A 14,095-nucleotide genomic window follows, 5' to 3' on the forward strand; every position below is an offset into this window, starting at 1 on the left:
ATAACTTCATGAACTAATAAATGTTTTATAAAGTTGAGTATTTTTGAACTATATCATTTGTTTTAAAAAAGATTTACTTTTATTTTTTTATCACGATCTTCAACATATACTAATGTGGTACCGAGTTTAATACCCACGTGGGGTCAGAGATCGGGAGTTCAGTCCCTGCAAAACCCAATTTGGGTGCCTCATAAACTTGTGCCACATGTGAGGAAATTTTCCCTGGAAACCCTTGTGGGGGTTGAGTTTGCCCTGTAAAGGAGCTCAAATCCGGGGTGCTCGTTGAAATATACGAGTAGACTTCCGTTTAATCATTTGTCGTTTCCAAAAAAATAATAATGTGTTACACATGCCAATAGAATGAGAAGAAATGCATGTTAAAGTTAGACAATAGTGCCTTATTGACAACACTGCATTATAATTCATTTGTGATTTTCAACATGTCAAGAACAATTGTTGGATTTATGGATCTCATTACAGCCTTCTGAAAACCGAGGAACATAAGAGTTAGTGCGTTATAATATGCAAACGCTCTTGATTACAATGTCTAAAGATATACAAGTATAAGAATTCTTTAACTCAATGGAAAGACCCAAAGAAGCTTGCGGGGCAAGTGCAACACTTCAAAAGTGAGTTGCCTAGAGTGATATTACATGACATTAATGAAAGGCTACATAAAATTCTTTGAAGTCTTACTGTTTGGTTGGAACTTATGCAACTCTCAAGTATACATTATTATTTTATATAAGACAATACATAATGTGATTTTGAACACTAATACGTAACGTGTTATGATTTTCGTAAATGCTAGTACTTTTCATTTTCATTACTCATAACAAAATGATTAAAAAAAAACTTACAAACCTATTACATTGTCCTTAAATAGATTACAAACTTAATTTTTCGGCCACACTTCAATAAATTATAACATATACAATTTTCCGTGATCAATAAAACATTATCTAAATTGAATAACATCTTTAAGATGATCTCGTTCTGTCATAAGCCCACAAATCTTCGTGTTCACACTACCAATCCATTTTTCTGCCATTTAAAAAATTTTAGTATCCATTATTTATAGTAGTCTTCTTTTAGGCCTGCTTTAGGTCTACTAAGAGAATGTTTACACACTCATTAAGTATCTACTCATTTCATTTGTCTTCATCAGCTCTTGTCATCGCAACGAAAATATTATATATATATGTTTAGGTTATTTTATTCAAACTAATTATTGTACATTTATCGTATGCTATGAGAATTACTAAGAGAATAAGTTGTTTAGCAATGCGAATACGTTCAACCTTACAAGAATATCGTAATTTTCATGCATTCTCGTTAAATTTTTTTTGTTCTCACACATTGTTTTTCACTCATTTTCATTATGACAGAATACGACCCAATAAAACATTCTGACATAAATGAGAATAATAATAATAATAAGTGTATAATAACCTTATAGACGATTTAATTAGTGAGAATGTGTGTTAATGACAATAGTTATGTAAAATTGAACGTATTTATATTATCAAACAACATATTTTCTTTATCATTCTCATAACATACGATAGATGTATAATAATTAGTTAGAATAGTTGAACCTAGCTCTCTCTCTCTCTCTCTCTCTCTATATATATATATATATATATATATATATATATATATATAGTGTGAGAGAGAGAGAGAGAAATTAAATATCCTCCTACTTTTTATTCCTAAAAATGTTCATACCCAATTATATGATGACATGTGTCATTTTAGTATACTTAAATATCATTAAATAAGTATTAAATGTGACATATGTTATCATTTAATTGGGTATGAACATTTTTAGAAATAAAAAGTAGGAGGATATTTAATTTCTCACATATATATAGGGTTAGGTTCATGTGAGACGGCCTAATTTTGTGAGACCGTGAGACACATTTTTTTATTTATTTTTAATTATTTTTATTTTTTTTAATTTTTTTTAGTTAATTTAAATTCCGAAAATAATATTTAAAAAAAGAAATTTTGGATTTTTCCATTTATTTTGCATTTTAAAATTATTTTTTAGAATATGTACAATGTAATATTCTATTAGAATATTTCACGTATTTTTCAAAAAAAAAGGGGATTTTTTTTTATTATTTTTATTTTTTTAGTTAATTCAAGTTCCGAAAATAATCTTTAAAAAAAGAATTTTTAGATTTTTCTATTTATTTTGCATTTTAAAATAATTTTTTTAGAATATGTACAGTGTAATATTCTATTAGAATATTTCACGTATTTAAAAAAAAAGCGGAATTTTTTTTAGTTAATTCAAGTTCCGAAAATAATATTAAAAAAAAGAATTTTTGGATTTTTCCATTTATTTTGTATTTTAAAATTATTTTTAGATTTGGTCTCACGGTCTCACAAAATTAGAATGATCTCAAATGAATCTTAACCTCTATATATATATATATATATATATATATATATATATATATATATATATATATATATATATATATATATATATATTTGATAGTAGTTCATCCCGATAAAATCCTAAATGATTTGGATTTACATCATGAAATGGATTAAGATAAAAACAAATATAACAATCTTTCTCTTCACAATACCAAAATCCACCATCTTGAGATGAACTCAATCTTATAAAAGTGAGGGAATATTAGAGTGAATAAAAGATTTACAACACTTTATATAGTATTTGAATTAGACGATAAATATAAAATAAAGTTAGGGTCAAAATCTAGACCACTTTATGTCCTATAGTACTTTCCATCTAGTCAATCTACTCAGGCATGTACTTATATTATACAATAAATATGTTAGATTCTAGAAACAATTTTTGTCGACGTTTCAAGGCATATGTCATATTCCGAACCAGGTTATATATGCTAAAAATGATTGGTGTGATTTTTGAAATACGATAACATAAACATAAATTTTGATAACATAAACATTGATCTCGATTGCATAAAAAGTAACAATTATTCATAACAATGCCAAATCCAAATTCAAATATTTGATTACAAAATACTTGAAGAGGTAACACGAGCATCACTTTATTGGGCATTTCTCATTCGGATGGAACCAATAGATGACGCACCTTCAATAAATTAGATAATCAAATAGTTGTGTGGTTAAATTTAATGGTTAATGTATTACCTGGATGTCTATTTTTATAATGTTATAGTATGAATTGAGCTATTACGTCATTAATATCTATTTTTATAATACTATAGTTATGTGTACCACTTTTTAATGGTATGACTATCGATTAAATGATTAATTAATTATTACTATCGAGTGAACGTATTATACTCGAGGGCCATCAAACCGATAATATATATATATATATATATATATATATATATATATATATATATATATATATATATATATAAGAAACCCTATCTTTTAGGTTTTTAGGAAAGTGGATGGTGGGGAACTTGAGATATTTTGTTGATTTTTTGTGGAATTTTATGGATTTTTCTAGGAAATTTGTGGGATTTTTTAGGCTAGGCAATTGTGGATCCATTTCACTTATGACGATCGGGTTTAAGTTCAATCTGGATAGTCAAAAATTGTTTTATACTTTTGGATTATGCCTTGAGAATAAACCGTGCCATTCACGCTTAATTTTTTTTAAGTGCCCCTGGTTAGCTTATCGAGAATTCCACCAAGCTTCTTCGGGAAGTTGATGACATTCTCGCCGAGACGTCGACTCAGTTTCCTCCGGTGCTTTCTTTCGATTTTCGTTTTTATGTTATAGGAAAAATGGGAGAGCAGTCGAGAGTCAAAGAGTTCTACTAGAGAATCGTGTCTTTCATGATCAGCGAGACAACGCCTGAATTGCAAGAGGTAGGAAGGGCACAACAATGAAGATTGGTGGATCACCGATCATACGTCCCTCTTCCCTAAAAGCGATCGACGCCTCACGCCCTCTCCCTTCGTATGAAATTAGGGCTTTTTAGCACCACAAAATTTCTATTAAAGTCTGAAGGTCATATTCTCGTATCAGCCATTCACCGTTTATCGTCTCCATTTGTGCAAAAAAGCATTTGCTCGCTTCCCTTGTTGACATTGTCTAGATTGTTAAATTTAACTTCAATGTTTATTTAATCAGTTGCTTATTGTTGTTTGTTATGCCTCTTCCACTTCGATTTTGTGATTCCAGCTACACCCTTCATTTATGTTCATTTAATTATCATTATTCTTGTTTCAGTTTGATTTTGGCTTCAAAAGTGAAAGTCATGCATTTGGTAGCATGTATTATGCTTTGTTTCAGTTGTTGTTTAGTTGTTCTACATGATTTCTATTATTGATTTCTATCTTTGAATGTTCATGAAATATTTGACTCAATTTTGCTAGCCTAATTTACTTCAATATTGATGATTTTTGAATTAGTGGTCCATTAGAATTAGGATATTATTAGGCAAAAATTTATGCCCAAATCGTTGCTAATTTTTTTTTTTATAACTGATGATATTTTACAAAAGCTCTAGCAGTACTTAAGTAGGTTAGATGGAATTTTTTTCCCTTTTTACACAATTAACGCTTTCCATTTTTACTACAAGAGGCCGAAGAATGATTTTAACTTTTGCAGGCATCATGGACATAATAGACCTTCAACCGATTCTCTTGGCCATGGAAACTGAAGATGAATTAAGTCAGATTGCTCCTCATGAATCTTATCATTGTAAGTCTCCTTTTCCTTTTTCTCTTTTTGGTTTTACTTCTTCCGCCATTATACCTACAGTTATCATATCCCTAAAGTGATTGCTCCCATTAAAGAAATAGAAATGAAGGTTTCATGTTGTGATCCCAAAGCCAGATGACGAAAAAAGGCCACTTTGCATAACTGAAGTAGGCATGAACGCTAAAGCTAAGGAAAATATGATGGTTTAAAAAGTTATAAAGAATGGAAATGGAGATATAGGTGTATATAGTGCTAGCTTAGAGAAACACTATCTTCTTGCGAATGAAGATTGGAAAGAGGATATGATGCTTGAAATTCTTGATTGCCACAATGTATAAAGACTTGAGGAGAAGAAGAAGATGGTGAATAGAAAACGAAGCTACATGATATTAGGAAGTATGCGGGTTTACTTATCAGAGATCGAGCATAAGATCAAGAAGAGAAACCAATGTAATTAACCTAAAAAATTGGACAAAGACAGGAAGCTCACTTGTCCAAGCATATAGGTCGCTCGCTCCTATCCTAAGTTTCAATCAGGTAAAATATTTCTCTAATTTTGTGATATACTGTATTTATAACATCTGAGATCATCTTTAACTATCTAGGGTTTTGTTTTCCATGTAGTTTTTTAGCTACAAATGGACAACGGAAAAAGATTATTATGTTGTTAGAAAGGGCATATGCCATTTGTATTGATGAAGAAAAATAAAGAAAATATTTGAATGTGGGTAGTCATACCATTAGAGCCTCTCTAATTTTTTTTACTGCCCAAACCCAACAAAAGTTATGGTTGACCATGTGGAAACTTATGTTGGTTACACATCAGAAAGAACTAGCATTGAAAAATGGTTTTTTGATGGGAGTACCTTATGTCCACTAACTATGATATTTTTCTATTGCATATGGAGATTGCAGTGCAGTCCTTGAGGTTATTGCATGCAAGAGGGATGAGGGATCTATTGTGGACACTTGTTAGTAGCAGGTAGGCATATCATAAAAAATAAAGCACACATTTTGGTGGCTATGCCAACTCTCATAAGTACTCATAATCGTTTAGCTCTTAGTTCCATTGATGATGTTTTTAGATCATTGTATAAGAACAAACATTTTCAATTTAATCATTTTGAGAATTGCTTTTTCATCAACTATTTAAAATCATAAATTCTCATACATGTTCTATTTTCATAATCTAATTCAAATTTACTCATTGATTTTTTTGGTATTAGTTTATTTTTTTTTTCCAGTTGTCAAAATGATTGCTGCAGTGAAGGTGGATTTGAACCTGTTTATAATGCAAGCTTTAACATGCCATATTTTCTAGATGACATAGTTTCTTTATTTTTGCATATACTATACATGAATTGTCTGTCTATTTGTGGGCCCTTCTATGCATCAGGGCTTGGAAAAACATCATCTGAACATGTGGTTGGTTTTTTATTCTTGATGTTGTTCTGAATTGGCAATATACTTTAGTTTTTATCCATTATAACAATACACTAACTTTCTTATTGATGATAACAATTTACTTTTGGTAGATTCTTCCCCCAATATCCACATTAACTAAAACATTACTCCATCTGTGGGTCGTGCTTAGCACGGGCCATATTACTCCACTAGTATATATATATATATATATATATATATATATATATATATATATATATATATATATATATATATATATCCCACACCCCAAACACCACTTAAACAGAATTCTCCATCCTCATTGGAATCTATTATTTAATTATAATACCAAAAATCAGATTTCTTGAAAGCCATATCCTGAAAGAGTCTTGTATCAACATTTTACATGACTTAAAATCGTAGACATACATATCATAATTCATATTAACTTTATTACTTAATTATTAGTTCAGTGTTCTAATTACGCAACCACGAAGATTCTTGTAACATTGACCACAAACATTAATCTTACTGTGTCAATGCAATCCTCCTGTATCTACGCATTTCTCTCACACATGATTTTAACCCTCAACCTATTAACTGAAGAACACCTTTCCAACAACTCCTGATACTACTGTTAGGCCACATGGAACAGTGTCTAACTTTCTTTTACATATTCAAAGTGTTGAACAAACAAATTGAAGCTAAATCTTTAGCAACTCCATCTTATTAACTTGAAATAAATTTGAATTAGAATCTAGAAAGAAATAAGCATCTAAAACTTCACCCCAGAATGGATTGCCACCACTCCTCCCACAAGATTCTCATACTCCACCTTTTGAAATCCAGCATCCGCAATCATTGAAGCAAACACCTCCTGCAAATCAATTACACCAAACCTTAACAACATTTTTTTTTTGTTTTCATTAAGGTTGCTAGGGTCAACACTAAGTCAAACCATGAAACATACCTGAGGAGGAAAACGCCTAACACTTTCAACCAAATACTGATAAGAATCACGATCTCCTGCAACTAACTCTCCTACAACTGGAATAACCGAGAATGAATAGTAATCATACCTGTATCCAAAAAAGAAAACAAACACGATTAATAAAATAAACAAATAATGATATCATAAACACTCAAGTACAAGTTCAAAGAATACTAACAGTTGCTTGAAAACTGGAGCTTCAACATGGCTGAGTTCAAGACAAAGGAATCTCCCTCCTTTCTTGAGTACCCTGATAAAAAAAAATATATTTATAAAACTTTTTTTTTCCCAAGTGTGTTTTGTTTATGAAAGAAATTTAGAAAGTACCTATATGCTTCAGCAAGAACCTTTTCTATGTGTGTAACATTCCTAATACCAAAAGCAATAGTGTAACCATCCATTGAATCATCTTCAAAATTGAGTTTTTCTGCATCTCCCTCAACCCATATGAGAGACCCCTGATCTCCAAGCCCTACATAAATTTGGTAAAAAAAAAAAAAATTAAACTTATGTCTTTATGGGTGATAAAATTACAATTTTACCACTTAAACAATAGTTAGTTAGTTACCTCTTTGTTGGGCTCGTTTTTTACCAACATCCAACATATTTGGATTGATATCACAAACATAAATCTGAGTTTCTCTCTGCAAATCATCTTCAAGTGTGTCTTCTATGGCTCTGCGATTAACACTGTTGATTGTTTCTAGAATCCTAAAAGCAACATCACCTGTATGTAAAAGGTTAGGGCGTTTTTGTCTTTTTGTTTCCATTAAGTGATGTGTAGAATAGATAAAGTGGTGAATGGATAAATGATGTTTGTATGGGGAAAGTGTTGTATAAACAAAGAGTGATTCTTTTTTTTTCGGACTAAATGAACCTTCTGATTATGAGCAAATGACCGTTTTACCCTTTTGTCATGAAGTGATGCCAAATAACAAATACAAAGAGACAAACTAACCTGTCCCACCAGCTACATCAAGATGCTTCATCCCAGGAAACGGACTCAATTTTGAAACCAGTCTGAAAAATGTACAAACATTAAAAAAAAAACCCTAATAGACAAATGAGGGAATATTTAAAAAAAGAAGTAAAAAGCGTTACTATTTACCTATCTTTCCACAACCTATGCAATCCACCACTCATCAAATCATTCATGATGTCATAATTTGATGCAACCTTGGTGAAGACATTCCCAACCAGTTGGCTTTTTTCTTCTTCATTTACTTCTTTAAATCCTGCAGTGTATTAAGACACCAATACAGGGGATTATCATTTCATTATAAAAATAATACGTAGATTAATCAGAAATAATAAATAATACAGAAAGGTTGAATTACCAAAGCTAGTGGCATGTGAATGCAATGTATAAGCAGGAGTGAACATGGGTAATAGCTTGCTCCTCAATAATCTCCTACCAACCACTCTGAAGGCCATTCTTTCAACTCTATCAAAGTCAACAAACAGATTTTGACTTTGGATGTTAGATGGGATACCTTTAAAATAAAAATCCATACTTCAAAGTTCTTGAAAAGAAATGTAGATCAGATTAAGCATTATAACAATTACTATGAACAGAAAATGTTTGTGACAAATTGGATAACTTTTGCATGAAATTAATCACAAATAATATTACACACAACACATTATTGAAATACAACTATGTAAGGATAATGATGTTTTAGGGTCATAATCGTCTTGAAAGTTTCCTAGAAACATGATGCTTACAAAATGAATCATTCAACCTGATGTTGCTTTTTAATTAGAAGCATTAATCTAACTATAATCAAGATACTGAATTGGAAATGATTCTGATTCAGTAGCATTCTAGATTTTCTTAATGTACAAACTGAATTGGTTTTTCCCACCATTTCAACTGAAATAAAAAATGTCTGTCAACAAAGTTGTATGTTAATTCATAACTTAAACATATACCTATCAGTGGATTAGTATTTCTTGCTAGCTATCATAACATGAATTATTTGTTTCCATCTTTTGCTTGCTTCCTATAGTATAAGGCAATAAGGGGTGTGATCATGAGATGTAGAAATAATATTTTTCTGTACCAAATCAAAGGTAATGTGGCTGCTATAATGGATTTGTATTACACCAATCCACTAGAAGTTCAAGGAATTAATCATAAATCAGATTTCCACATGAAAAGAATACATGTATTCCTCATTTCATTTATGTTATCAAATCAAATCCACAGTAATGAGCAGAGATCGATTCCCAAACAAAAAACTATTCTATTATTCACTTAAAGGAACAAGAAATCAACCCACCTTCGTTTCCTGTTTTACGCCTTTCTTTGACTGTTAAAATGAAAAAAGTGGAACCGAAGATTTTATAAAAACATCCATTCTACCTTCTACCTGGACCAAAGTTGACTGAAACTTAACATACAAGTTAAAAAAATTCCCATAGAAGTGAATTAATTTTTCAGACATTTCATCAAACACCTGGACTGCATACTAAACAATGATCATATATGAAATTTCAATCCAGCCGTTTATGTACACATGGCATAGAAAATACTACAGATTACGCCATCTATAGCAAGAAAAGAAATTCGTATTATGTTAGAAAAGGGCGATATTTAATTTCTATCGGTGAAAACTGAAATATACCACAATGTAATAGGCGTTTCCGGAGCCGTAGGCAGAAGGATGTGCAGTCGGCGCCGGCTAGAGGAGACGATATACGAGAGCGAAGCAGAACTGCGGAAGTGAATCAGTGATGCTGTTGTCGTGTCGGAGAAGTGAATGAAATAAACACAGAAAGCTTGATGGGGTGGATCGGACCATTTCTTTGGTTAATAGCCTTTTTCACTACTAACTTTCTTCAAAAACATAACCGACTTATAAATTCACATATGCCACGTGTAACATTTTTTTTCGACAAAATACAAATAACAATAACATATTTTACATTTTTATACAAATAAACTTTTACCCTATATTAATAAATTTACATTTTGATATTAATCTATAGATAAAATCACATAAATGGTCCTTGGTTGGCAAATCGTGTGCCTCACCTACTTGTCCCTTGCAGCTTATTTGATTGTAACCTTTATTTCCATTAATTCTTGCTGTATGTAACAATTATATATGAACATAAGACTTTTACGTTTGTAATCCCGTTTCTATGGTATGACTTTGAAGTAAACATGTAATTTAGGGTAGCTAAGTTGACTAAGTCATCTCATTTCAAGCTGGAACACGTTGTTCGTAGAATTAATGGATACACATAAACTTAGTTGGATATGCTATGAACTCAATATATAGAAATGGAGATTTTTATTACAGAATAATAGATCTTTGTTCACATATAAATATAAAAATGAATGAAAGTATGCTACATTTCCTAATTTCCAAAGTCGAAGTATACATGAAAATATGACAAAAAGTATAATATTGAACACAACAAATTAAGTGATTAATTTCACAAACAAATTAAACGAAAGCCCCTAAAAAAGATCACGCCCAACAGAACCTTCAATCTCAACTCCTCGTATTCCCAAAAAGTTTCAGACTATGCACGATATCTTTGATTTGAAGGAAGATTAATGGTGAATGTTAAGTGTGTATGTATGTAATGTGTATAGGTTTTGATTTGGATTCCGTTGGATCAATAGTAGGGGATTACAGGTGGTGGTGGAGAGGCGTAGGAAACTCCGAACACTGGTGGAAGAGGCAGGTTATCAAAAGGTGGTGGTGGTGGGAGTGTTGGTGGTGGAGGAGACGGTGATTGTTGGGGTGGTGGCTGATGCCATTGTTGTGGTGGTGTATATGAATGATGGTATGTAGGTGATGGTGGTGATCGAGTTTGTGGTGGTTGGTGGTGCCATTCTTGTGGTGGAGGTGGTGGTGGGGAAGAAGAGGGGGTTTCACATGGTTGGGGAGGAGGTGGCGGTGGTGGAGTGCAGTCAGATGAGGATGGTGGTGGTGGGGATGAGTAATGTGGAGGTGGTGGTGGTGATGAATAGTGAGGTGGAGGTGGTGGTGGTGAATGGGGAGGTGGAGGTGGGGATGAGTACTGTGGAGGTGGCGGTGGTGATGAGTAATAAGGTGGAGGTGGTGGCGGTGAATGAGGAGGTGGAGGTGGTGGAGATGAGTAGTGTGGTGGAGGTGGGGGTGAGTATTGTGGAGGTGGTGGTGGCGATGAGTAATGAGGTGGTGGTGGTGGTGGTGATGAGTAGTGTGGTGGGGGTGGTGGTGAACAAGGAGGAGGTGGTGATGGTGATGGCGGTGGAGGCGGTGACGGAGATGGAGGTGGTGGTGATGGTGGAGGTGGTGACGGAGACGGAGGTGGTGGTGATGGTGGAGGTGGTGACGGAGACGGAGGTGGTGGTGATGGTGGTGGAGGTGGTGGTGATTGTGGGGGTGGAGGTGGTGGTGAATGGGGAGGAGGTGGTGGCGATGATTGTGGTGGAGGCGGTGGTGGCGATTGTGGTGGTGGAGGTGGTGGCGATTGCGGTGTTGGTGGTGGTGGTGGAGGTGAATGAGGAGGTGGTGGTGGCGGTGATTGTGGTGGGGCAACACGTGTTACAGGTGAAGATTCAAAAGTTGGAGGTGGTGGTGCATGTCGATTGTTTGGCGAGACTTGCCAAGTCGGAGGCGGTGGTCGAAGGTTGGGTTTTGAAGAACTTCTATCCGTAGGCGGCGGTGGAGGACGTGATCTCATATTTGGTGAAGTCTCAAAAACAGGAGGCGGTGGAGTAGCCTTGACTTTTTGCCTTGGTGGCTGAGACAGTTTTGGAGCTGGTGGAGCAGGCGGTGTTCTTCTCCTAGACTGAGATTCCGACTTAGAGCGCGGTGGAGATGGAACTGGAACCGGCGATGGAGAAACACCACACTGCAACTTACTACAATCAACAGGACGTGCATCACCAGAAGAACACTCCCTTCCAGAACGTTGATTCGCTTTCCCAACAATACAATTCTTACCATCATCAAACACCTTGCCACCGCCACTTCCGGTGGCAACACATGACGGCGCTTCTCCAGTAAAGTAATTGTTAGAGAAAGTAAAGTTTTGCAACCTGGGTAACTTACAAATACTGTCCGGCACCACCCCTGTCAACTTGTTATGTGCCACATTCAGCTGCTCGACACTCCTCATTCCGGCTATCGCCGCCGGCAGCGGCCCTTGAAGACTGTTGAAGCTCACGTCGAAAACCGTCACCTTTTTCAAAGCTCCAATTTGCACCGGCAAACAGCTCGTCAAATTGTCGTTCATGAGAATAATCTCATTCAACGTCGACCCCATTTGTCCAATACTCGCCGGAAGACACCCACCGAGATCGTTGTTGGCCAAAACAAGCACTGACACCGGCGAATTACCCAAATTCGGAGGAATACCGAACTTAAACCGGTTATCGTTCAAGAAAACTGCATCAAGATCCTTATCGAAAAGTTTAAATGGAACAGACCCTTCAAATTCATTGAACCGGAGGTCCAAGAATTTCAAAACCGGCAACGATAAAACCACCGTGGGAAAAGCCCCGACGAAACGGTTGTTGCTTAAATCAAGCTCGAAAAGGAGCTTAAGCTTCTTGAAAGTTTTTGGAACAGTACCGCAGAACCGATTGGAGTTAATGTGGAAGACAGCGAGGTCTGTTAGAAGGCCGAGCTCCGGTGGGAGGTAACCAGCAATATCAGCATGGTTGAGGTCAATTCCGGCAACCACTCTATTAGAGCTGTTTAACAAGGAAGGAGCACAGAACACGCCGCCGTAGGAACAAACGGCTGGGCCAGTCCAGTTGGCGGTGAAGTTGGACGGGTCGGAAAAGATGGCGGTTTTCCATGCTTGAAGAGCAATGTATGCTCTCCGGAGACTTGGATTCTCGAAAACAAGATTGTTCACATCATCTGCGTCATTGTCATTGTCATCGGCGGCGGAGGTGACGTGGAGGAAGGCGGCTGAGACGAGGAGGGTGAGAAGGAGGAGGAAGTGTAAGCGCGGCGGATGCATATTTTCTGAGGGAGAGAGAAAGAGAATTGTGTATGAGAAAATGGCCCAACTGGCCAATGCGTGTTTTCTGTTAATTCCCTCAATGTCTGTATATAAAGGGGATTTATTAATATTATTTTTTTTATTAAATTCAATTGATTTTGTATGGATATTTAATTATTTTAGAGCTAATATTAGAGAAATTGATTCACCTGCCACCCAACCCATGTTAAGTTCCTTTGCTTCCCTGGCTTTTTTCTGTTACTTCCATTCCAAAAATAAAAAAATGTTTAAATAAATAATAATAAAATGAAATGAACAACATTTTTACTTACATTCACGAGTAACATGTGTATAGCCTAGGTTACACAAATAAATAATTAAAAATTGTAATTTATAAGCTGTTGTAAACTATAGTAAATAGTTATTGAGTATTTATTTTAAAAACAATTATAAATCCAAAATTACAATTGATTATTTATATTATGTGATTACTGATTAATATCATGTTAAGAAACAAATAGTAGAACATATTAACATGATAATTTGTAGGACATATGACATATTAACACGGTTTGGATGGATTTTGTTGGTGCACCAATTTTCTTTTTAAAGCCATGTATATTAAAGTTCAATTTAATAAATACCAAATCAAATCAAAAGTAACATCATCGTAATCATGTAATGATTTACAACATGCAAAAAGGAAATTAGACTGGAAAATAATTTACCAAAAAGTAGAAAGTGATCCCTTTAGAAACAAAAGACTAAGAATTTTAAATATTAAATAATACTAAATATTTATGGTTTTGTAGAAGGCACCGGCAAGAATAAAAGTCAGATAATCATCAAAGGGACAATATGACAACCCAGCACGTTGCCAGAATTTAGAGGGAAAAGAGATTTAAATATTCAATAACAAAAGCACACAATAAATAAATAAGTATTTAACGTTGGTAATTCAGATTGAATTTTTGTCATACATCTTTATACTAAAAAATAAGAAAAGAGTTATAAAATTTTGTCAATATTTTTTTTACGAAATTAAATTAGTATTA

General features: G+C 34.2%; 2 protein-coding genes across 6 annotated transcripts; both read right to left on the reverse strand.

Moving 5' to 3' along the window:
- Positions 1–6,521: 6,521 nt before the first annotated feature.
- On the reverse strand, positions 6,522–9,918 carry LOC145070416 (S-adenosyl-L-methionine-dependent methyltransferases superfamily protein). 5 transcript variants are annotated; one of them, XM_079017360.1, is made up of 11 exons: positions 9,710–9,918; positions 9,542–9,632; positions 9,365–9,454; positions 8,420–8,526; positions 8,191–8,317; positions 8,041–8,102; positions 7,651–7,809; positions 7,410–7,554; positions 7,261–7,332; positions 7,062–7,170; positions 6,522–6,968 (listed from the first exon to the last, which is right to left on the reverse strand). In XM_079017360.1, the coding sequence occupies exons 4-11, from the start codon at positions 8,514–8,516 to the stop codon at positions 6,867–6,869; spliced, it is 873 nt and encodes a 290-aa protein (XP_078873486.1). In that variant the 5' UTR covers positions 8,517–8,526; positions 9,365–9,454; positions 9,542–9,632; positions 9,710–9,918; the 3' UTR covers positions 6,522–6,866. The 5 variants fall into 5 exon arrangements, with proteins under 5 accessions (XP_078873486.1, XP_078873488.1, XP_078873487.1 ...); XM_079017362.1 differs by lacking the exon at positions 9,542–9,632 and having other exon boundaries at positions 9,365–9,450; XM_079017361.1 differs by lacking the exon at positions 9,542–9,632.
- Positions 9,919–10,364: 446 nt separating this feature from the next.
- LOC145070414 (uncharacterized) lies at positions 10,365–13,113 on the reverse strand. Its single transcript, XM_079017358.1, has one exon. The coding sequence runs from the start codon at positions 13,056–13,058 to the stop codon at positions 10,713–10,715; it is 2,346 nt and encodes a 781-aa protein (XP_078873484.1). The 5' UTR covers positions 13,059–13,113; the 3' UTR covers positions 10,365–10,712.
- Positions 13,114–14,095: the final 982 nt, after the last annotated feature.

The sequence above is a fragment of the Lactuca serriola genome, chromosome 8 (assembly GCF_051521515.1).
Source record: "Lactuca serriola cultivar US96UC23 chromosome 8, Lser_US96UC23_V15, whole genome shotgun sequence".
NCBI lineage: Eukaryota > Viridiplantae > Streptophyta > Magnoliopsida > Asterales > Asteraceae > Lactuca > Lactuca serriola.

Excerpts from the sequence above, each read along its gene's own strand:
- LOC145070416 (XM_079017359.1), bottom strand. The coding sequence starts at position 8,516 with ATGGCCTTCAGAGTGGTTGGTAGGAGATTATTGAGGAGCAAGCTATTA. Across the intron at positions 7,171-7,260 it reads GCTCCAGTTTTCAAGCAACT|GTATGATTACTATTCATTCT; the intron begins GTTAGTATTCTT and ends TTTTGGATACAG. Across the intron at positions 6,969-7,061 it reads TTAGGCGTTTTCCTCCTCAG|GAGGTGTTTGCTTCAATGAT; the intron begins GTATGTTTCATG and ends ATTGATTTGCAG.
- LOC145070414 (XM_079017358.1), bottom strand. The coding sequence starts at position 13,058 with ATGCATCCGCCGCGCTTACACTTCCTCCTCCTTCTCACCCTCCTCGTC.